Source organism: Mytilus trossulus, chromosome 2 (assembly GCF_036588685.1).
Source record: "Mytilus trossulus isolate FHL-02 chromosome 2, PNRI_Mtr1.1.1.hap1, whole genome shotgun sequence".
Classification (NCBI taxonomy): domain Eukaryota; kingdom Metazoa; phylum Mollusca; class Bivalvia; order Mytilida; family Mytilidae; genus Mytilus; species Mytilus trossulus.
Window position 1 is genome coordinate 81554939 of NC_086374.1, and position 25483 is coordinate 81580421.

Below are 25483 nucleotides of genomic sequence, written 5' to 3' on the forward strand. Positions count from 1 at the left end.
TAATGTTTTATAAGCACACGTTTCAGATAAGGTTGTTTCATATGAAATCAAATCTGATTCACTTCTTTAATAATAAACCAGCTCGATTTCATCTATATGGCTCAATTACTTGTATAACCTTTAGTACCAATTAATTGTTTTACATATATGGATATTTATAAATATGTTAAACTATGAAATTATCATTTTACGACAAACGCCTATTACGATCTTGTTTGTGCTATTCACAAGGCCTGCAACTGTACTGATACTTTGTACTGTAATTCTTTACTTCAGGACACATTTTCAAATTTTATTATTCTTTCTCAGAAAATTCTAATTTCGCCTGTCGCATAACTTTTTAATGACTTACCATAAATAATATTCAAGTTTTATTGTTGTACGTCAAACTTATTATATTATTACGTTTGAAAATATACGTAGTATTAAACAGATGCGAATACGTTATTGCAAAATGTGTAATAACAACAAAACCGAACGCTAAGTTTATAAGAATTTAAAACTATTAAACTGCATGGTCTCATATATATTTCATTTACTTTAAGTTTTATAGTTTTACGTCAATCTGGTCGTCACGTTTGGAAATATACGTAGTAGTTAACGAAAGTGAATATTTTATTGAAAATATGTAATAACACTAATACCGAACTCTTACGCTTACAAGAAGTACGTTGGGATATTTAAAACTAATAAACTAAATTGTCTTATAAATATTTCATTAAGTTTAAATTTTATAGTTTCACGTCAATCTGGTTATTACGTTGGGAAATATACGTAATAGTAAACGAATGTGAATATTTTATTGCAATTACCGAACTCTAAGTTTACAAGGGGTACTTTGTGGTATTAAAACTATTAAACTGAATTGTCTCCAATCACTGTTACTAGATCTGTCTTATAATAACTTTCTGACGTCAAAATTTTTATTTTGTAATGCAATATTGTGTGGAAATGTGTGTGACTTTAAGTGATGGCAGATAAATTTGAATACACGTGTAAATATTAAGAAAATTTAGAAAGGGGAAGTCAATCATAGCTGACAAACCCAACGATTGACTCTTTTCTAATGATGATATGACGTTAACTACAGCAAGTTATTTTTTACTTATTTACTACAATCTTGATTGACTAGAATTTTAAGTTTTCCACCGCCACGAAAATACACAATAGTGTCGAAAGTGACGTTAAAAAACAACCAATCAAAAAATCAATCAAAGTGTTCTTCTTGTTGAAAAAAGAATTAAACGAAAAAACTAAATTATTGCATTCTACTTCGTATTCCATGAATATTCTCAGGCGAAACCCCGGTTGAAATAGAACAAAAGAACCGAAGCTCTTTGTTAGAGACGGCGATAAATACTTTCTGTAATGTTTACTATAGTAACACATTTTTTTAAAGATAATAGAAACAAATAAAATGATTTTTTTCTGCTCAATTACGAAGTATTTTAAACACACCATTTGCATAAGTTTTCAATTTATCTTTTAATGCTCGGTCCGTTTCCGTGTGTGTTACATTTTAGTGTTATGTCGTTGTTCTCTTCTTATATTTAATGCGTTTCCCTTGGTTTTAGTTTGTTACCCCGATTTTGTTTTTTGTCCATGTATTTATGAGTTTTGAACAGCGGTATACTACTGTTGCCTTTATTAACAGAGTTAAGCAGAACAATTAGATATCAAGTCGACGACACGAGAATCTATCTTGTTGGATGTAGAAAATGCATAACCTCCGATTTAATAAAAACTTACCACGGACGGAGAACATATTATTCCATTTTTACAGAAATGTTCGTGTCTGCCCTTCAATTGTGTGACTCAAGAAAAATTCCTAAAAATGAGTTACAATTGTTCCAAAATGAGAAAATCGAGTGTACCTTGATAATGGTTTGTTTATATCGTAATGTGTTTAATAGTACATCAATGTCGTGTTAGGAAAATTAGCCAATAGTATATATGTGTCGTCTATAATTAATATATATTTTTACAAATAGTTATATTTACAATGCTTTTATACATGTACACGTTTCATATCGCATGTAAGTGTTTTTAGTAATTGTACTATGTATGTTGTTAAGCTGTGACCTTGGGCGCGCGCGCGGTTTTTCGTGTTTTGTTTATGTCTGTAATAGATGATTTTCTTTGATTTTGTATTTGTTATAAATGCGACCGTTGGCTAATCGTTTGAATGGTTTCCCATTTTTTCATTCAGGATACTTTTATAGCTGATTATGCGATATGTATTTTTCTCATTGCTGTTGATTGTCATGTGAACTTTTATTTGCTAGCATCCACGCCATTTGTATTCTGGTGCATTTTTGTCTCATTTGCAATCATTCGACATTTCCTATTTTGAAATGGTACTATAACCGTTCTCGCCAATAACGGGTTTTTTCCCCATATAATATATTATTGTTTGTTCCACATTTAAGGAATTATGGTTGTCAACGGTACTAGGTTTCTTATTTAATACGTCAGACGCGCGTTTCGTCTACATACCACTCATCAGTTACTCTCATATCAAAATAGGTATAAAGCCAAAGAAGTACAAAGTAAAATAGCATTGCAGATCCCAAATTTCAAAAAAAATTATGCCAAATACGGCTTAGGTAGTATATGCCTTCGATTAAAAAAATCCTTATGTCTTTATCTATTATTTTTTTTCAAGTGGTATGTATTAACAGTCTTCATTAAATATCCAGACTTAATCAGTTTCAGTTTCATATTTAGAATGAAACTGATGTTACTCTGTACAAAAACAAAAAACAACATTATGTTTATATAAATATCATGTTTGGATTGTAATTAGTATTCATATATGTTTATGTGTATTACATGTATGTATCCCGCAAATTTTGAAATAGATTTTATAGTGCAATTGTACTAACACATATATTAACATTCGATTCTTTTGTTGTAATGTTTATGAAATTTTAGTTGCCATGCTCTTAAATAAAGCTATCAGAGTTCAGTATTTCTGGGATTTTACTTTATGATACATTAATTACTCTCCAAGATGTCAAAGCGGTGAAGTTGAAATTATCTCTTCGAAAATTTTACGAAAAGCATCACGAGGGTATGTTTCAATTGTCGTAACCACTTTTTCCCGAACTCGACCTACCGAATCAAACATATTAACGGATTATTTTTACATGAGCAACACGACAGGGGTTACATGTAGAACAGAGGTTCTCTATACTTTCGGAGCAACTTGTGTCACTACATACTTTGGAGGGGTTTGTGTTGCTCAGTTTTTAGTTTTCTGTGTTGTGTTTTGTATACTGTTGTTTGTATTTTGATCCTTTTCTTCCTTTGTTTGGTTGAATTGTTATTGTCAGTTTATTTTCTACTTGATGTGAATGTGAATGTCTCCTCGGCATGTCTCGCCTCCCTTTTAGTTTGATTTTCAATTAAATGCCAATTTTTTTATTCAACTGGTATAATTTCTATTGAAATGTAATCGTATTTATTAGTTTGTCCATAAATCAGACATGATTCATAAATATACATACAGAAGTCTATTATTAAAGGAGTGTATTTGGTGCCCATTTGAATCCATTAAACCTGTCGATAAACATGCTGAAACGTACATAGATTTCATCGAGGAGAAATTTACATCTCATCACTCATTTATAAGGTTTGTATTTTCCAATATTTTGGCATTGTGCATCTGGTGCAATAAAATGTGTACCGTCAATTTTTTCATCACAGTTTCCGCAACTATAAGTACATCTAGTATATGTCCCCTTTTGCATTACAGAGAAAGGCTTTAGATTAGTTGCAGTACCACATTTTTCAACCAGATTTATAAAAGGACCATTTAATCTGAAGAAAAACTCTGGTTGATATGATTATGCAGTAGTGTATTGACTCTTCAAAACTAACCCCTTTGTTTTATATACTTTATTATCATTATAAAAGTTCATAAAAATAGAAGTAAATAAACTCATCATACTATTAGATACCAGGACTAAATTTTGTATATACGCCAAACGCTAGTTTCGTCTACAAAAGACTCGTCAGTGACGCTCGAATCTAAAAAAAGTTTAAAAAAGGCCAAATAAAGTATGAAGTTGAAGATCATTGAGGACCAAAATTCATAACAGTTTCGCCAAATCCAGCTAAGGTTATCTATGCCTGAGGTAGAAAAGCCTTAGTATTTCAAAAATTCTAAATTTTGTAAACAGTTAATATATAGATGTAACCATATCAATGATAATTCATGTCAGCACAAAAAGTGCTGACTACTGGGCTGGTGATACCCTTGGGGAAATAAATCTCCACCAGCAGTGGCATCGATCCAGTGGTTGTAAATAAACTCATAGATACCAGGACTAAATTGTGTATATACGCCAGACGCGCGTTTCGTCTACAAAAGACTCATCAGTGACGCTCGAATCCAAAAAAAATAAAAAGGCCAAATAAGGTACGAAGTTGAAGATCATTGAGGACCAAAATTCCTAAAAGTTTTGCCAAATCCAGCTAAAGTAATATATGCCTGAGGTAGAAAAGCCTTAGTTTTTCAAAAATTCTAAATTTTGTAGACAGTTAATTCATAAATATAACCATATCAATGATAATTCATGTCAGCACAAAAAGTGCTGACTACGGGGATACCCTCGGGGAAATAAATCTCCACCATAAACAAGATTCAATTAAAAAATTTCAATTCAAGTAATATGATATAGACTCTCGCGTTATTAGGTCTTTTGTTTATATGCATTTTTTCTCTCTTGATATATGTGTTATGTTTATAGTGATTACGATTATAACACAATGGTGACTGCTCTACCTCAATTTTTGACTTTTCACCTATTATGTCTGTTTGTTTTGTTTGCATTGTCCATATAATGAAATTGTATGCGACTGTCATACAAGACTAAGTAAGGGGTTAATATAGTTATAAAACAAGGTTAAATTCATAGTTTTCTACATAAGAAAAATTCTTGTGACATGTCAGGAATATTACAGTTGATTTCCATTTGTTTGATTCCCTTTGATTTTGCTATTTGATAAGGGACTTTTTTGTTAATACATTTGATAAAGAACTTTCCGCTTTGAATTTTCCTTGAGTTCGGTATTATTGATATTTTACTTTCTGTTGTATATCTTATAATGATTACATGCCTTTTTAAAGGAACTTATTTAGCTATTTTGTTATCAATTTGTATCGAGAGTTATTAATGTTTCGCTCGGAATAGCAAGATGTGGTGTAAGCTTTGAATGTGAAGTATGTTTAGTTGGCCTAGAGGTTTTTGCAAAAGATGGACGAAAGATACCAGATCATACCAGAGGGACAGTCAAACTAATAAATCGAAAACAAACTGACAACGCCATGGCTAAAAATGAAAAAGACAAACAGACAAACAATAGTACACATGACACAACATAGAAAACTAAAGAATACGCAACATGAACCTCACCAAAAAAGTAGGAGTAATCTCAGGTGCTCCGGAAGGGTAAGCAGATACCTCTCCACATGTGGCACCCGTCGTTATTGGAATATCTTGTTTTCAAATTTCTTATTCCTTTTAAAAATTCAAATCTGCAGTTCAAATTATATTGACCATATTGACCATAAATGTTCAGCCCTACTGTAACCTATATGTTCAACCATAATATTATTGTAAAACTAAATCTGAACTTCACTGACGTCAATAGCTGAAGAAGTGGAGAATATCACCCAAATGGATATTCAAACTATAAATTTCAAAAGATGACCTTCACGTGAAACCAAATTTTCAACTTTGTGACGAAACAGTACGTATTTGTTATTCTCAAATCAATACGGGTTTCAATTAATGATTTAATTAATATATCCATTATTGAGCCTTTATGGGTGATATGAGAATAATAAATTAGTAATTTACAAAATGTACGTCAATTTCAGATTTAGTTTCACATCAGTATAATGTTTTGAAATATAGTAATATATAAAAGTTGTGTTAACATCTTTTTTGGTTTCCATTATCGTTCAAACGTTTGTTATGGTAGGATTTCCAAAGTTCGATCGTAACGTACTTACCAATGTAGGCTAATTTGACATGTTTTATATGCTGTTTTATATAGATGGAAAAGTCTATACAAAGGGCCAACTAGCAAATTTAATATGTACCGGATCGTCTAGAATAGACGATATATCGCAGATAAGTCTAAAGATTTTCACAACGACACTAAAATAAGATGGTTATATACGAAGATGATGTTATAACATCGTGTTGACAAATATGTCGGCTTAAACAAATAGCCTTCGTCAGGGTCAATAATTTAATAACTTTCATCTTCGTATATTACCATCTTATTTTAGTACCGCTCTGGCAGTGCAAATCTTAACTGAGACAAATATATATATATAGTTGACCTTATTCAATCATCTGACAAGAATTAACATCATGCAACGATACATTTTTCATTCAATTTTGAGATAAATGCAGAATACTTCTAACTGAAAGAAATGACTCTCTCAGGTCGAGTGACTTGTATGTTGTGTGTGCGTGGGGAGGGGTGTTTTTTTTAGGAGGGAGAGGGAGCGCTCAAGCATATTTAACTCTGCCATATTCTTTGTGTGCATGTCCAAAGTCAGGATCTTGCAATTCAGTGGCAGTCGCTGGTTGCTTTCTGTCAATATTGTTTCCGTTAATAAACCTTTACAGAAATCGTGCGTTTTGTTTTTTCTCTTTTAAAAATGTCATACATTTAGTCACGCCCTTTTTATTCTTATAATACGGTATATGTTTTATTCATTGTTGAAGGCCCTATGGTGATTTTAATTATAATGTTTTACCATTTTCTACATCAGAAAATGTATGTAACAAGTCAGGAATAGGAAAATCGTTATCCATTCGTTTGATATGCATGATCTTTTGATTTTTTTCAATTTAATCAAGGATTTTCTTTTTGAAATTTTCATCGGAGTTGAATATTTTTGTTATTTTACTTTTTACTTCCTCGTTCGTCTTGACTCAAGTTAAATTGTGTCTCATTTGAAATCATTCCGCCAATCTTTATGTTTATTTCCAGAAGTTCAATGTATGTATACTTGTCTTACGAAATTAATATGGGTTAATTTCCTTAACAGCTGGCATCAATAAAGAGGAGTAAGGTCGATACATTACATGTTAGGTTGGCAATATACAAATGATATAAAAAAAAAACAACTAAGATATTTGATGATTTTTGACCCAAAAAAAATATAATTTAGTGTATCAACACCACTGGAGTTACTTGGTAAAAATCCCTTCAACCTTCTTAAACTTAACGGTATCGATCACATGTCGTACATGTGGTAGCTATTATTTTGCGTTTGAACTGTTGTAAACAGAGCTAAAATTGGGTCGTTTGGAGGTCTATGACATGCCTGGACCACTTTTTTTTTAATAATCCTACATTATTTCAGATAAACTAGGTTTATCTCAGAGGAGCTATGGTTACCTCACTATTTTACATTAAGCTCGATAAACCGGGATTATCTCGATTTTTTTCAAATAATTCAGCTTTTTTGAGAATTTTCAGATAAACAGGGATATTCTCAGCTTAATTCATATTTGAGATAATTCATTATATTTCTCATTAAATTAGATAAATAATAAATTGGACAAAATCCATGATTATCTAAAAGTTCAGAGAAAATTGATAAACTGACGGAAAAAAAGAGCCAATAGAAATACACGACACATTGGAGGAAAAATTCATGGTTATAAGGGATAAGATATAGGATCATATAGACACAACGGTGTATCTATACAGATAGAGACTGAGGGCATTGTTGGCCAGAGATTGGAACTCCATCTCAAATGTTAGACAATGACTCCTGAAAATCTGATGATGAGCTAGGCAATAGCGCTCAACCAATAGAGACAGATTCGGCAACGGACGCACCGGCTGAGCTAATCACTAAGAAAGATGAAGCTCCTCCACTACCAACAGCCACATCATCGCCAAAAAGGTCCCGCTTCTCCTTTAGGCATGTTAAGTGTCGAAGATCAATCGACAACTGGTAGAGAAAGAAAGGAACGCCGCGAACAGAAAAAAAGGGGAGATAAAAATACAAAAAATCACACTACACCTTCCACAAAAGACTTACTTGCTAGAAGTGGAACTCAAGGAGAAACAACAATACTAAAAGCAAAGTGTGACACCTTTAAAGAACAAGGACTGATAGAGAAACAAGACAATGAGGCCTTATATAAGAATGTTAAGAGATGCCATGACCATTGGTTACATGTCAGAGATAAGAGGAACTTTCTCTACTCAGAACAACGAGTGAAAGACATCGAAAAGATAGCAGAACAGAATAATTTGTATCTGAAATTATTTTTAAAAAAAAAGGACGAGATAAGCCAAGGCCCTATTAGATTGTTATAATATACATTATTTTGTTAAGGGGGCAAGAAATGCCTACTCCAACCCCCCTCCCCCCCAAAAAAAAAATAAAAATAAAAAAATATAAATAAAAAAAAGAGAAGAATAAAAGATAAGACTCTTTCTGGAAACAATATTCCAAATTTGATAGAAATATTCCAACCCATTTTTCAATGTTCCAATATGGATTCAAAATTAGATTGGTGGGACTTTACCCCACTATATAACTTAAATATATAGGGAAACATCTACAAAATAAACATAAGGTGGAAACTTTTGTCTTGATCATAAAAAAACCGTAGGTAAGAACTTTCAAAATATAAGGTGCAATGTGGGTACCCTTTATATGTCATGTATGTTATCATCATTGGTAGTGGTAAAATTGTAATAAAAAAATCTTTAAAGATTTCGACAATTCCGCATGAAGTATTCGTCTTCACTTAAAAATATTAAAAAGATATTTTAGAAAATACATGTATTCCATTAATTATTTTTGTCAATTTTATTATAATTATTGACTGATGGGTTTTTGTTTCGCAAGAACAGAGACAAATATAATGATACAATATTATTATATGTCTCTGGTTAGAATACACATTTTTTTTAATCACTGGCAACTCTGGACAAGGATTTGTAATGTATATAAATCCTTGCTCTGAAGGGTCCGCCAAAAATGTTATAACAAAGTTTCATCTATATCTGTATGTTTGATATTCTTTGGGTCTAATTTTTATAACAAATATTTACGCAAAAACATAATATTATCCTATAATTTATATTGAATTTGTAATAAAGCCCATTGGAAATCTACAACGCATGAACGTACCATTACAAATCATGAATTCGGTATAGCATACACAATTTAGACATTTTATCTAAACATTTCACTTCCGGTCATATTTCAAAATAAACAAACGTCTAAACAGGCGTAAGTGTCAGCTCGTAGGTCCAATATATAAGAGAAAAGAACGTTAGGAAGAAGCATCATGTCTACTCAAACGTGGATACCTCCACTGCCACCTGGTTTCGAAGCTCGTTGGGATGCGAATCAAAAAGCATAGTATGAAAATACATAAATGGCAAATAATTATGACGTCTGGCAAGGCTATTTTAATTTTTTTCTGGGACGCCTTCCTGTCAATGTGGGATAAAAAAAAATCAAAATCGAAAAATACCCGCAGCAGACGGCATGATTATCTGGACTTATTAAAATTATGTTGTACAGTTTTAACTGTTTAAGGCACAGGCTTGTTTCTATCCATTGGAATACCCACTATCAACGTATAGTTACTTGTTTCTATCCATTGGAAGACCCACTATCAACATATAGTTACTTGTTTCTATCTATTGGAAGACCCAATATCAACTTATATTTACATAAATATACGTTGATAGTGGGTCTTCCAATACACCTTATCGCTATTTGTCCGCCATTACTGAATATCACACAGGTTCCCGTAAAATAATGACGTCATAAAACAAAATAGCTGACGCCACAATGAAAAAGTGATTGTTGTATGCGTCAAAAGTTCAAGTGGCAGGGTCAGCCGGGAATAGCGATAAGGTGTATGGATAGAAACAAGTAGCTATATGTTGATAGTGGGTCTTCCAATGTATAGAAACAAGTGCCTGTGGTTTAAGGTTCTTCATAACAAATGGACAATGATATGGCTGTATTTTCACCTCAAAAACTACTCTGTGTACAGACTAACCTGTGCTGTTTGGAAAGTTTTGAGGCCTAGCATCCACTACATGTAGATATATAAAAGTTAAATGCAAACCAAATCCCAGTTGGTTTATGATACTCCATTTCAGATCATTAGAGATGTCCTAAGTACGGGTTCACTAATGAAATACACAGGTGCTTGAGGACAGGATCCTGTATGAGCCCCATATAGTCCCTCCCCCCTTTTTTTTTTTTTTTTTTTTTAATCATTTATCTCAGATTTTTCGATATATATCACTTATTTGTACCATATATATACTAATATACCATATTTATACTCTAAATATGCATGTTTACTATCAACGTGAATCTCGACTACGCTCTATAGTCGAGATTCACGTTGATAGTAAACATGCATATTTAGAGTATAAATATGGTATATTAGTATATATATGGTACAAATAAGTGATATATATCGAAAAATCTGAGATAAATGATGAAAAAAAAAAAAAAAAAAAAAAGGGGGAGGGACTATATAGGGCTCATACAGGATCCTGTCCTCAAGCACCTGTGATGAAATATTGTGCTGGAGGGACACATACATTGTACATGATGTCCATGTTTTAATTCATGCAAGCTTGTCCAGGGATCCTCATTGCTGTACATGTATCTCAATGAAATAAAAAAATAAAAGATTAAACAGTGTTATAATTTTTTTCAATCATTTGTCAATGGGTCACAAATGTACATGTAACGGTCATTGTTGTGTGATGTCATATATCAAATAACATCATTGTTTGACATCTCAGGTCACAGACGTCAAGCTGTTGTATTTTATGGCACATGAAATGTATTAAACCTTGAAAAACATACTGGCTGCAAGAGGGTTAATATAAATGTATTTCTCAGGGGTGGATCCAGGGTTTAAAGTTTAGTGGAGTGAAAATTAAAATTAAAAATGGATTCTTTTGCAATTTTTTTAGGTTGCAAGTGAGACATGACGAGAGATGGTTAGTTCTCGTAATCAATGACATCAAGTGCACTATTTTTTGTCCGAGTAGGCCTTGTTTCACATACAATTTTACATTCAAAATTTGAAGTTTGAATCTAGATTCTGAGTCTCTGATCCTTTATATTTGGCTTTGCAAAACTCAACACTACATGTACATGATGTAGCAAGTTTTCATACTTTAATTATCATGCTTATAAGTAAATTATAATTTAGCAAATGTACAGATAAAAGTAATGAAAGGTGAAGAAGTTACAAAAAAGTGACAAAATTCAATTTTTGATTTTAAGGTTAATCTACATGTATTAGCATCATAATGCAAGACATAAGAGTGACATTCTGTTCTAAATGCATTCAAATGCAAAACATTAATGTCCCCCCTTAAGGCCTTTCTTGGAAGTTGTGAGGTCTGCATTAAACTAGCAAGCCTAAAATATATAGGATATATAAAGGTCTGTTCACTGAAAAACATGATAGTGCCCATTTATATTTGCCCCCTACATGTTCATGATGTTCACACACTAGAAATAATATACATTTCTGTTTAGGGGCCAGCTGAATCATGCATGAAATAATCTGTCATTAATAAACTTTTGATATATGGCTGTATTTAATTTATGCAACAATTTATTTCAGCTTTTTTATCAACCACTCTGATAAATCTACCACCTGGCATGATCCACGTCCACAATATTATGCCAACCAACCAAAGGACCATCCTCCACCAAATCCAAAGCATTCGGCTGCAGGTCAACCAGTATTTGGTTTCCGAGGTTCTGGTATTGGCCCTAAGAAGGTAGGTCTACACATTATACATGAATATTTGATTTATCATGGTTATATATTCATCACATTTATTAGTTTTAGATTAATTATGAGCTTTTGAAAATAAAAATAGATGGCTACTGACTCATAAATGTCATTTTAAGTTAAAATTAAGAAACAAGCAAGGAGAATTGGTTCATTGAAAAGTTTTTTTTTGTAATTTCTTTTGTATATATGTTGTTTAAAAGAACATGCATGGAAACAAAAAGAACATGTACATTTTTAATAACAAATTCAGCAAAACCTTCATTTGAATAAATGTGTTTACTTTTGAAAATAAAACTATCAGGGTTGGCAAAGTATTACCCGCCTGGGAATTCCCAGGTGGGAAAACCCGGGTTTTCCCGGGCTGGGCAATACTCCCAGAAATGAGGAATACTGGGCATTACTGGGCAATATGATTTTTTAAGCTTATTTCAATATAAAATAGTAAAGTATTGGTGTATTTTCATAGTATTACAGCTAAATATATACTTTTTATACAGATAACCATTGACAGTCATTTCTAATAGAATGAAAATTCAGTTTCATTCCCTTCTATGTAGCTGGAATACAAGATTTGCACATTTAAGGAAACCTTGTTAATTACATGTACCAAGCATTGTTTCAATAATCAATACTTCGAAAAAAAAAAATTATTGCAATGTTTAAGTGAATTTTTAATTTAAATGTTATGCATTCATACATTTGTCATATTGCTAAATAAACACCCTAAGGGGTCATGCCATTAACACTTATAGAATTGAAAGAACTGATTATTGTTACATAAACAAATCTGCATTCTAATCAGAATAATTACTTACTAATTAGTGACAGTACATATATACATTATTTAAATGTTATTTTTCTTACATGTAATTGTTAATTCTTAATGGGAGTTATATTTATGTAAAAAACAGTTTTTTGATTTATGATTTACAGTTTTACCAATCCAGACAAACAAAAAAGGTTATATATATATCTTAAATGTATAAAATTTGTGTTTGATCACTGAATCCTCTATAAATTCAGACTTGGATTTTATCAAGGATTTGTATAGTTAGACTATACAAATCCTTGATTTTATATTACCCAGTATTGCCCAGTATTACCCACAAAAACCCAGTGAAACCCGGGTTTTCCCAGTATTTCCCACTGGGCTGGGCAATACTCATAAAACCCGGGTTTTTGCCAACCCTGAAAACTATCATATCAAAACTACAGTTTGTACATTTTTTCTACAATCCAGAAACTGCACTCAACAAGCAGTACCTAATTTTGTTTGTATTTAGGAGAACAGTTTCTTGTACTTGATAATTTACGGGCATCAACTTATTATTTAAATGGGGTAACTTTGGTTAACCATTGTTAACTGGTGACATGTCAGAAAAATTACACTGATTATATAGCAGTTTGACAAACACCAATTTTGATCATTGAGAAGCTAAATATTCCTTTTACAACACAACGTAATTAAAACGTTTAGATGACTTTACAGAGTTATCTCCCTAGAGTGTTAGGTACCGCTTTAAAATAGTGTTTTTTTTTTTTCTTTTTTGAAAAGAATTCTTATATCAATTTCTTGGATTCAGGAAAATTTACACTTTCAAGAATATTTAATTTCGTGGTTTTGGTAAAGTCTGCATACAATCCTATATAAAAATTGTACATGTTGTAGTTCGTTGAACATATAGATTCATGTTTCTGCTAAACCCATGAATTAACAAAAATTGATACCCAATGTTAAAGAATGGATCAACAGTAGTTTATTTTTTTTTATTTTGACAATTTGTATAGTGATGACTGTATTAAGGACTACCAGTATTTGTAATAAGTATTTTTTAAATATTTATTTTCTTTGCTGAAATAAGTGATTTACTCTTAAATAATTACAGTACTACCTGTGACTTTATCTTATTAATGGTGGCCATAAAAAATATGTTCACCATGGTGGCCCTATATGACCATCATCATACCCCCTGTTGCTTTTTTAATACACAAGGTATTACTCAAAAACTAGCCAAGGATAAAGGGACATCTTGAATGCATTGAAGTGTTAAAATTATATAACTTACAGGTCAGGTGTCTCAGGTAAAATATACAAATAATAAAACTAGTTGAACAAACAGCTTAATTAAAAAATAATTGTCTCCTGACTATAAGTTTTGATATTATACCTTTTAAATAATTTTAGATCTATTTAAGTTATTTTTTATATTAAGTTTATTTTTGGTAGTGAAGAATAAATGAATATCATTTTCAAATATACTGCAAACATTTACAATGCCTGCTTTTTTAGCTCACCTGTCCCGAAGGGACAAGTGAGCTTATGCCATCACTTGGCGTCCGTTGTCTGTCGTCCGTCGTCGTCTGTCGTCGTAAACTATTTCAAGAATCTTCTCCTCTGAAACTACTGGGCCAAATACTTTCAAACTTTAACTGAATGTTCCTTAGGGTATCTAATTTATAAATTGTATCCGAAGTTTAGAGATAAACTGTAAACAGGAATAATGTTCAGCAAAGTAAGATTTACAAATATGTCAACATGACGGAAATGGTCAGTTGACCCCTTTAGGAGTTATTGCCCTTTATAGTCAATTTTTAACCATTTTTCGTAAATCTTAGTAATCTTTTACAAAAATCTTCTCCTCTGAAACTACTGGGCAAAATACTTCCAAACTTTAACTGAATGTTCCTTAGGGTATCTAGTTTGTAAATTGTATCCGAAGTTATGATCTTTCAACAAACATGGTCGCCATTGCTAAAAATAGAACATAGGGGTCAAATGCAGTTTTTGGCTTATAACTCAAAAACCAAAGCATTTAGAGCAAATCTGACCGGGATACATTGTTTATCAGGTCAAGATCTATCTGCCCTGAAATTTTCAGATGAATCAGACAACCTGTTGTTGGGTTGCTGCCCCTGAATTGATAATTTTAAGGAAATTTTGCTGTTTTTGGTTATTATCTTGAATATTATTATAGATAGAGATAAACTATAAACAGCAATAATGTTCAGCAAAGTAAGATTTACAAATAAGTCAACATGACGGAAATGGTCAGTTGACCCCTTAAGGAGTTATAGCCCTTTATAGTCAATTTTTAACCATTTTTCGTAAATCTTAAAAATCTTTTACAAAATTCTTCTCCTATGAAACTACTGGACCAAACACTTCCAAACTTTAACTGAATGTTCCTTAGGGTATCTAGTTTGTAAATTGTATCCGAAGTTTTGATCTATCAACAAACATGGTCGCCATTGCTAAAAATAGAACATAGGGGTCAAATGCAGTTTTTGGCTTATAACTCAAAAACCAAAGCATTTAGAGCAAATCTGACATGGGGTTATATTGTTTATCAGGTCAAGATCTATCTGCCCTGAAATTTTCAGATGAATCAGACAACCTGTTGTTGGGTTGCTGCCCCTGAATTGATAATTTTAAGGAAATTTTGCTGTTTTTGTTTATTATCTTGAATATAATTATAGATAGAAATAAACTGTAAACAGCAATAATGTTCAGCAAAGTAAGATCTTCAATTAAGTCAATTTGACCAAAATTGTCAATTGACCCCTTAAGGAGTTATAGCCCTTTAAAGACTTTTTTCACAATTTGTTCATCATGTTGACTTGCTTTAAAAAATCTTCTCCTTTGAAACTGCTGTATCAATTTCAGCCAAACTTATGCTAAATGAGTTTCAGAGTATCTAGTATAAATTTTATATTTTATTTCCTTGTATGTCAAGAAACATAGCTACTATGGCTAAAATAGAACATAGGAGAAAATTATTATTTTTTTTGGCTTTTGAAGAAAATAGGACGATCCAAAAAACATTTAAATAAATTGATAAGCCAAAATAATCATTGATGAGAGATTTAACCAAAAGAATTAAGGTGAGCGATTCAGGCTCTTGAGAGCCTCTTGTTCTATTGACAATGTGTTTCTCAAATTAATTTTCTAAAATCAAAATGGTTTATTATTGTAGATAGACTGATCTGCATTCAACATTGTTTAACATATGATTAAGATTAAGATAACACGTTATTCTGAATGGCTAACTGCACATCACATGTTATTCCGTAAGCAATTGCATTAGACAATAAAATTTATCATTCATGATGACACGAGGTCCCGCAATAAAGTGCACAGGTAAATTAAATAAAACTTTCATAAAAATTGTGTTTTCATGATCCTAGCTAAAAAATCTAATAATAAGTATTGAATGCTTCTTTTTGTAACTTTGTAGGGTTGTAAAAGCGTTGACCGTGCATACGTTTTTAGAATGAAGTGCTTCCACGCTTCATACAATGACAGGGGGTCATGCCTGTAATTTGTATATTTCTGTCATAATCAACTGAAATTTTTTTAATTTATAAGTTATACATGACCAAGAGGCACTTATATAAAAGCAGAATAACCAAATCAGTCTAAGCTAAATTTTCCTGAACTGAAGGAACAACTTAGAGAGCTACATTTATACATGTATATGAAGGCCGTACTTTAACCTATAATGGTTTACTTTTTAAATTGTTATTTGGATGGAGAGTTGTCCCATTGGCACTCACACCACATCTACCTATATCTATATATAAAATAATCATTCAATTCTTCATTTCATTTTGTCTATATGATTCCTATATGTCTTCTGACATACGATTAATCTACACTAATATTCAGGTTCATTGATACTTCATTTACAATTTATACAAGTATCATCATTTGAATTTTCATTCCACATTTATTCATAAGATAGATTGAATGATGCCAAGTATTCACCCTTTTCAGCACAAAAAAAACCTTTAGAATTGTTATTGTATAAATAAATACACTTTGGATTCTTCAGTCCGGTGACTAGTACTTTACTATCCTGTCCATCTTTTGATATTACTATTATTCTATCTGAGTCGCAGTCTGCTACAATAATGTTACCATAAGTATCTACACAAAGTCCTTCTGGTCGAGATAAATCGTGTGTATATCGCCAGATCTGTTTACCTGATCCATCTACACAGTATACTACATTTTCTACATAGTCAGTGTAGATTATTCTGCCATTACAGTAAACCAGGTAATACAGGTTTGATTTACTCTCTACCCGTATTGACTTCAGTGTATTACCCTTCAAGTCTATGATACGGACTTCATCATAACTCAAACCAACATGAAGAGAATTATTGTAGAATGATATTCCCCGACATTCTTTGTCTAATTTGATACCATCGATAACTTCTTCATTCTTCATACTAAAGATCCTTATCAATCTCTCATCAGGAAAAGTTATGGCGATATTGTCCTGGTTTATCTGTGTAACATTCATGGCATTACCTTGTATTGGTAATTGTTTCTGAAATTTGCCATCAGGAGATAGTAGGTTAACTGTTTGTCTCCATTCAATGACTATAAATCTGCCATCCATCAGACACATTATGTCACTAATCATGCTAAAAACCTTTCCAATCTCGGTCTTTGTATCAATATTCATTGTCATGTTGGTTAGGTTACATTGTACATAGAATTCAATGTCTTCCCTCTTCACATTTGTTTCTCTCTCCAATATTAACTCTGTTTTAACAACGTTCACTTTTCCTAATGATTTTAACGATAGTAATTCACTAAATATTTTTTCTATCTCATCATTTTGTTCTACCTTGATGTTAACTTCACTAACCCTCTCACTGCCTTTCATATCTTCAACATGTTGTTGACATTGATGAACTTTTTGTTCAATCTGATGAACTCCTAGAAATGATTGCAGTTTTGAATTATGTTCTGTAAATGTTTTTAAATCATCTTGCATTTCCTTAAGTTGTTTCGTTTTATCTTCAATTTCAGTGATCAAACTTGTTAATTTTGATTTTTCCTGACCCCATACAATATCTGCCTCTCTACATAACTGTTTTTCCAGGTGGTCTAAATGTTTATTGATATCATTACGTATTTTACTCACAAATCCCTTAATACTGTTATATTGTTCTTCTCCACTTTTTACGTTCTCTGATTTACTGTTAACCAGTTTATCCAAGAAATATGTGATGGAGTTTATATCTTTTTCTACAGATTCTTTGGACTTTTCAATTTTAGTTTTCTCCACTACACTAGCTAGACTTTTTATTCCTATACATTTTGAATGACAAATGGAAATACATTCATCACAGCAAGGCATGAAATGATTTGTGCAGTACAAGTTGAGCTGCTGATGGTGTGTATCACATTCTGTGTTGATAGAGCCAATGGGAGGGGTAGAGTTTTTATAGATTGTGATATCTATGGTGTTATGATGGGATGAGGATTTCATTCTTTTATGATGACTTGAACACCTTGAGCATAATCCTTTATCACAGTTATAACACCAGAAGTCAGCTTTAGTGTTGTCTCGACCTCGTTTTCCTCGTTTACCTTGGTTACATGGTCGGCAGGGTATAGAGTTACTTGATGCCATGACCTAAAAACATAAATATAATCTTATGAGCCATAGTTTACTTTATTTAAGAATTGAATGCTCTTTTTTGTAAATTTATTGGGGTGTAAAAGCGTTGACCGAAGTACATTTTGTATGAAGCGCGGAAGTGCTTCATACTAAAAATGTGCGCACGGTCAACGCTTTTACAACCCTATAAAGTTACGAAAAAAGGCATTCAATACTTATAATAACATTTTTATACGACCGCAAATTTTGAAAAAAATTTCGTCGTATATAGCTATCACGTTGGCGTCGTCGTCGTCGTCGTCGTCGTCGTCGTCCGAATACTTTTAGTTTTCGCACTCTAACTTTAGTAAAAGTGAATAGAAATCTATGAAATTTTAACACAAGGTTTATGACCATAAAAGGAAGGTTGGTATTGATTTTTAGGAGTTTTGGTCCCAACATTTTAGGAATTAGGGGCCAAAAAGGGCCCAAATAAGCATTTTCTTGGTTTTCGCACTATAACTTTAGTTTAAGTTAATAGAAATCTATGAAATTTTGACACAAGGTTTATGACCACAAAAGAAAGGTTGGGAATGATTTTGGGAGTTTTGGTTTCAACAGTTTAGGAATTAGGGGCCAAAAAAGGGCCCAAATAAGCATTATTCTTGGTTTTCGCACAATAACTTTAGTTTAAGTAAATGGAAATCAATGAAATTTAAACACAATGTTTATGACCACAAAAGGAAGATTGGTATTGATTTTGGGAGTTTAGGTCCCAACAGTTTAGGAATTAGGGGCCAAAAAGGGACCCAAATAAGCATTTTTCTTGGTTTTCGCACCATAACGTTAGTATAAGTAAATAGAAATCTATGAAATTTAAACACAAGGTTTATGACCATAAAAGGAAGGTTGGAATTGATTTTGGGAGTTTTGGTCCCAACAGTTTAGGAAAAAGGGGCCCAAAGGGTCCAAAATTAAACTTTGTTTGATTTCATCAAAATTGAATAATTGGGGTTCTTTGATATGCCGAATCTAACTGCGTATGTAGATTCTAAACTTTTGGTCCCGTTTTCAAATTGGTCTACATTAAGGTCCAAAGGTTCAAAATTAAACTTAGTTTGATTTTGACAAAAAATGAATCGGTTGGGTTCTTTGATATGTTGAATCTAAAAATGTACTTAGATTCTTGATTATTGGCCCAGTTTTCAAGTTGGTCCAAATCTGGGTCCAAAATTAAACTTTATTTGATTTCATCAAAAATTGAATAAATGGGGTTCTTTGATATGCCAAATCTAACTGTGTATGTAGATTCTTCATTTTTGGTCCAGTTTTCAAATTGGCCTACATTAAGGTCCAAAGGGTCCAAAATGAAACTAATTTTGATTTTAACAAAAATTAAATTCTTGGGCCTCTTTGATATGCTGAATCTAAACATGTAATTAGATTTTTGATTATGGGCCCAGTTTTCAAGTTGGTCCAAATCAGGATCTAAAACTATTATATTAAGTATTGTGCAATAGCAAGTCTTTTCAATTGCACAGTATTGTGCAATGGCAAGAAATATCTTATTTCACAATATTGTGAAATAGCAAATTTTTTTTTAATTAGAGTTATCTTTCTTTGTCCAGAATAGTAAGCAAGAAATATCTTATTGCAAGATTTTTTTTTAATTGGAGTTATCTTTCTTTGTCCATAATCAACTTAAATCTTTGTTATATACAATATACAATGTATATTCACTTTTTACTACCAACTGATAAATTTAAATAATCTTTACCATTCAGTGATAACAAGCAGTTTTTTTACACCTTAATATTTTATGATGTATTTAAATGAGTAGTTATTGTTGCAAACTCCATTAGAATATTTTAATTGAGATTAGTTTTGGAATAAGGGAAAGGGGGATGTGAATAAAAAATTGGGTTTAATTTTTCTCATTTGAAATTTCATAAATTAAAAGAAAATTTCTTCAAACATTTTTTTGAGAGGATTAATATTCAACAGCAAAGTGAATTGCTCTAAGAGAAAACAAAAATTTTAAGTTCATAAGAACACATTCATTCTGTGTCAGAAACCTATGCTGTGTCAACTATTTAATCACAATCCAAATTTAGAGCTGAATCCAGCTTGAATGTTGTGTCCATACTTGCCCCAACCGTTCAGGGTTCAACCTCTGCGGTCGTATAAAGCTACGCCCTGCGGAGCATCTGGTCACCTATAGGATCACAAAAGCACGCCTTTTATCAAGTTTTTATTTCATTTACCTGTGCATTTTATTGTGGGACCTCGTGTCATCATGAATGAAAAGTTGCATTGTGTAATGCAATTGATTACGGAATATCACGAGATTGCTAGTTAGCCAATCAGAATAATGTATTATAATGAAACATACATCTAATGTAATTATTAGTAAATCATTAAGGGATTTTGTAATGTTTTTTGTCCATTGATAACCTGTGTCAGACAATTTAGTTTTGAAATCAGACCTTTAATGATTTCTTTTAATTCATTTACTTCTTGACTACATGTATATATACATGTGTAGTTAGAGTCATTAAGAGCTTAAAATACATGTTTAGTATAGATATTTGTTTATTGTTTAAGACATTTTTATTAACCTCTACACATCCATTGATTTTTGTTGTTGTTGGGTTGCTATCTCATTGATGTTTTGACAATTTTTTCTTTTTAAAACAAAACGAAAGTAATTAGTTTTCATGATATGGTCTGTATCATCATGATCATACAGACTTAAAGGACATTATGACATTAAAATTTGAGAAATTATGAATACCTTCAGTTGATCAAACGTCACCTCAGTCGGCAAGAGATATTTTCCTTCACTTTTCTTGAATGTCTGCATACCTGTAAGTAAACATGATAAAATAGGGAATATTTGTACCTGATCGGGACTAACATTAAGAAAACATTTTTAATTCTACCTGTACTAGATAACCAGGTAATATGATATTTCACTTTTATAGAGGGATTTAAATTTGTGAATAAAAGTCGGTCTATATCTGTCATGAATACAGAATGGTTTGATTCAGATCACAAAAATTTGATAACACACCAAACCAGCATTAGACTGATGCAATCATATATGTGGCTTTGTATTTTTGCTATCATAATAAAAGAAGTGAAAGGGAAAGTGTTACTTGTTACTTACTCCTTCAGCTAAATGATGCTCATGGACCAAATAAGTTTAACACATATAATGTTTTGCATTTCAAAAAAAAAATGTATATTGATATGTTTATATATATATTGGAAAGAGATACAAATTATTGACAGAAGTTGTTGTAAATTAAGTAGAATTACTAAAAAAAAATAAGCACATGAAAATTGGGAAATAGGTAAATCTGTATAATACATACAATACACACAGTGTGATACAAGAAGGAATGAGCACAGATATCAACACTTATGATATGTGTCGGATAAAAATAGACCTTAATATGCAAGTGCATGTGTAAATGACTTTGATTTAAGGTTTGGAACATTAAAATACGAAATTATTATAAGATGTTTGTTGGTCTGTTTTGTAGGTTTTTTTTAACAACTCAATTTTCAAATGGTTACAGACTTTTCGTAGAGTTTTTTTCAACCCGAAATAGGTTATTTAATAGACATTTAATAGACAGAGTTTGCAAAATCTTTTTTTCCCTGGTAGTCCTTGAAGAAAATCTGCTGATCCTCACTATTAGTTCTATTGAAAACTACTAAAATTGTGTCAGTCCTATGCAAAATTTTAGTGGTAAAATCCTAAAGACCGCCACTTTTCGCAAACTCTAAATAGATGTATTATTATTCATTTGCATAAGGTCTATTTCTATCTGTTGCAGCTCATATATTAGATAAAAATTTTTTTAATTATGACCATATATATTCTTACAGGAGCAGACGTTCCTTGATCATCAGGATGTCAAATTTATCAACCTTAAAGAAATGTTTCCAGATGTGGCAGATGACACTCTCAGAGTCGTACTGAAGATGTAGGTACACACTTTACCATTGAGTAATTACTATTCATATGCAAACCAGAGCCTTGAACTTGTATTGAGGTGTGAGTTTTTGTTCTGGGCTTGAGATTGTGAGTGTAAGAACATAATTAACAAAAGCACTGTTTATTCATGTTATTTTAAACAGATTTTATTAACTGGATTGAGGAGTTTTTGTTTTACCATATGAATCAATTGCTTATAAGTCATTTCATTTGATATAAATCTTCTCCCTATTTTCTGTGTAACACCATATAAAAATTTAGGACTACTTTAAATGCCTTGAGTGGAGTAATATCATTATCTATATACGGTATATATATGTATATGTGTTTACATGCACTCATTTAAACTTTCATATTTTACTTTTTGAATATAGAAAGACATAAAAATTGTGAACAAAGAGTACATAGCATCAGCTATAAATAGGAAATCAATAATGACGGAAATTGACTGAAAATAAAACTTTGTTATATATTGCTCACATAACGTCATTAAATATATCATAAATGTTTTAATAATTCATTAAAGTATACCATGAATATCAAATGAAAACCATTTTAGAGTGCAATCATGCTGACATTTAGAGCTAAAGTTCATGAGTATCTATATATAGAAAGTAATAGATCTTGAGTATCTATATATAGAAAGTAATAATTAAACTTTAATTTATTTTATTATATTATAGGAAAGATAATAATGTTCAGGAAGCAAGAGCACATCTGGCTAAAAGTGGACATAGGCCCATAAGAGAAACTGACCATTCATCTGCTGGACAACTTCAAATGGATAATATTGTAAAGAAGTTACAAAAGGTTTACCCACTTGCCCGTTTTGACATTATAAGGGATATAGTTGCTGGGTAAGAATAACTATAAACTTGTCTGTTATTAAATAAATAGGGTTTTAGTTGCTGGGTATGAATAAATAAACTGAAAAAAAATGTGATGTGATTGACAACTCTTTACAAGGGACCACATGACAGAAATTGGGAGTTATAGGTCACCGCACAGCCTTCAACAATGAACAAAGCATATACTGCATAGTCAGCAATAAAAGGCATGGAAAAGACAAAGGTAAAATAATTCAAGCTATAAAACTAACAGCCTAGTTTGAAAAACTAAGGATTTTCGTATCCCAGGCATAGATTACCTTAGATGTATTTGGCACAACTTTTTGGAATTTTGGATCCTCAATGCTCTTCAACTTTGTACTTATTTGGTTTTATAAATATTTGGATATGAGCGTCACTGATGAGTCTTATGTAGACGAAACGCGCGTCTGGCGTACTAAATTATAATCCTGGTATATTTGTCTTTTTATAACTATTATGTACATAAAAATGAACCAAAAAAAAAATATATATATAGCAACTAATGACTACCACTGAATTACAATGTACAGACTTCTGACTTGTGACAGACACATACATACAAAATGTTATGACATAATTATGTGAATAGTTCGGTAGAAATAACTAAAAATTGCTTTATTGGGGAAGTCTTTTTTTCCTAAGATTTGAAATGGAATGAACTCTGGTAACCTTCAGTGTAAAAATTTCAATCAAAACACCATGATTTAAACAGTCAGGGACTTACTTAAACAAGTGATTTTCTAAATCACTGATTCAAGTAACATTATTTCCATAAAGGTTGGAAATTAGAGTTGTCTTTCTTTAATAATCACCTGTTTAAGTAGTACAAATCAATCACTAGAAGAAGTGATCTAATTTTAATGTAGCTTTAAATATAGAATACAAATGATCCAGGGACTAATTATGTTTCTAAACTTATCAGAACCAACATCTGTGTTGTCTAGGATGACCAGTTCATTTCAGGTGATGACCTTGTACTGAATCTAGGATAATGACATAAAAATCACTTGTTTACGTATCAGACCTCAATTTCCTTCCCAAAAATCATTTCCTTAAGTATCATTCTGTTAATAACCCACACTTATTTCAACACCCCCGAACAGTGAAATTTTTATCGCGAACAGTAGAATTTTATTACATAATCTGAAAGATGAAACCTTGAACTTCACAGGAAAAATACTCCCACTGCTGTGAAAAATCTTTGAAGAAAGTATCAGCTCATTATGTAAAGCCGTTATTATAGCATTTTTTCAACTAAAATGGAATTTTCAGCTAAATGATAGCATCAAAGGCATAAACCTTTGTTAACTTATGTGTTTAAAATTTTGAAAAAACTACAAAATCCCAATTTTTGATAAAACCTCGAATTTGCTACTCAAATAAGTGATTTAGAAATCACTTATTTCAGTAAGTCCCCTGACTGTTGAAGAAATGAACTGTTATTTGGCAAAAGGTTAAAGTTTTTTATATTGCGAATGAAACTCATTTCTAAATTTTCATACAAATGGAAAAATAAACTTATTTTCCACGTTCTCATCCAATCCACCTGAAAAGAAAATAATTGGTGGAATAAGGGCAAACAAACATACATGTACTTTCAGGTTTCAACCATGTTTCATTTACATCTGTAATGTTTTCTGATAGTATTTCTTTATGTAGAAGTATGCAGGCTACATCAATGATGCATGTAGTTTGAAATGTACTGTATACTGAAAAAGCAGAAATTTGTGACATGAAATTTAAACTGTATAATATATAATATATCACTGCAATTTACTAGAAACCATGAAATTAAATCCCCATGAAATCTAATAAAGATACAAAACCATGAAATTTAAACCCTACAATATAAATGTTTCTTTAGTATAAATCTTCATCTATCTTATGGTAAAACAATCATTGTCTTTGTCTGTAACTGTTCAAACATGTCAAGAACACATGCTTTTTCATCATTACCAGTTCTCAAAAAGAATGTAAAACCCCCTAAAAAATTTCGAAATATTTGACTTTGAGCATTACAGATGAAGGTTAAATAATAAAAGGCTCTCAACCTATGAAAATGGTTTGTGTTAATACCACACAATAAACATTTTTACATGTTTTTATTTTAGGTGTAACAATAATGAATCAACTGCTAGGAGCCAGTTAGAGAGTATGGGATATAAACATTTTTACATGTTTTTATTTTAGGTGTAACAATAATGAATTAACAGCCAGGAGCCAGTTAGAGAGTATGGGATATAAACCTGTAGGTTCCCATACAACATCTGTCTCAGTAGCCCATAAACCTAAACCTAAGTCTAGATCACCATCACCAACACCACCTAAAGTATCAGACGCTGACAAAAGACGAGGTATGATATAAAT

At 31.6% G+C, this 25483-nt stretch overlaps 1 protein-coding gene across 1 annotated transcript; it reads left to right on the forward strand.

Annotated features, from left to right (window-relative positions):
- The first annotated feature begins 9251 nt into the window (after nt 1–9251).
- Nucleotides 9252–25481, forward strand: LOC134706031 (uncharacterized). The gene is made up of 5 exons (XM_063564740.1): nt 9252–9418; nt 11670–11829; nt 22139–22236; nt 22931–23104; nt 25307–25481. Exons 1-5 carry the CDS (start codon nt 9345–9347, stop codon nt 25479–25481), a joined length of 681 nt encoding a protein of 226 aa, XP_063420810.1. The 5' UTR covers nt 9252–9344.
- Nucleotides 25482–25483: the final 2 nt, after the last annotated feature.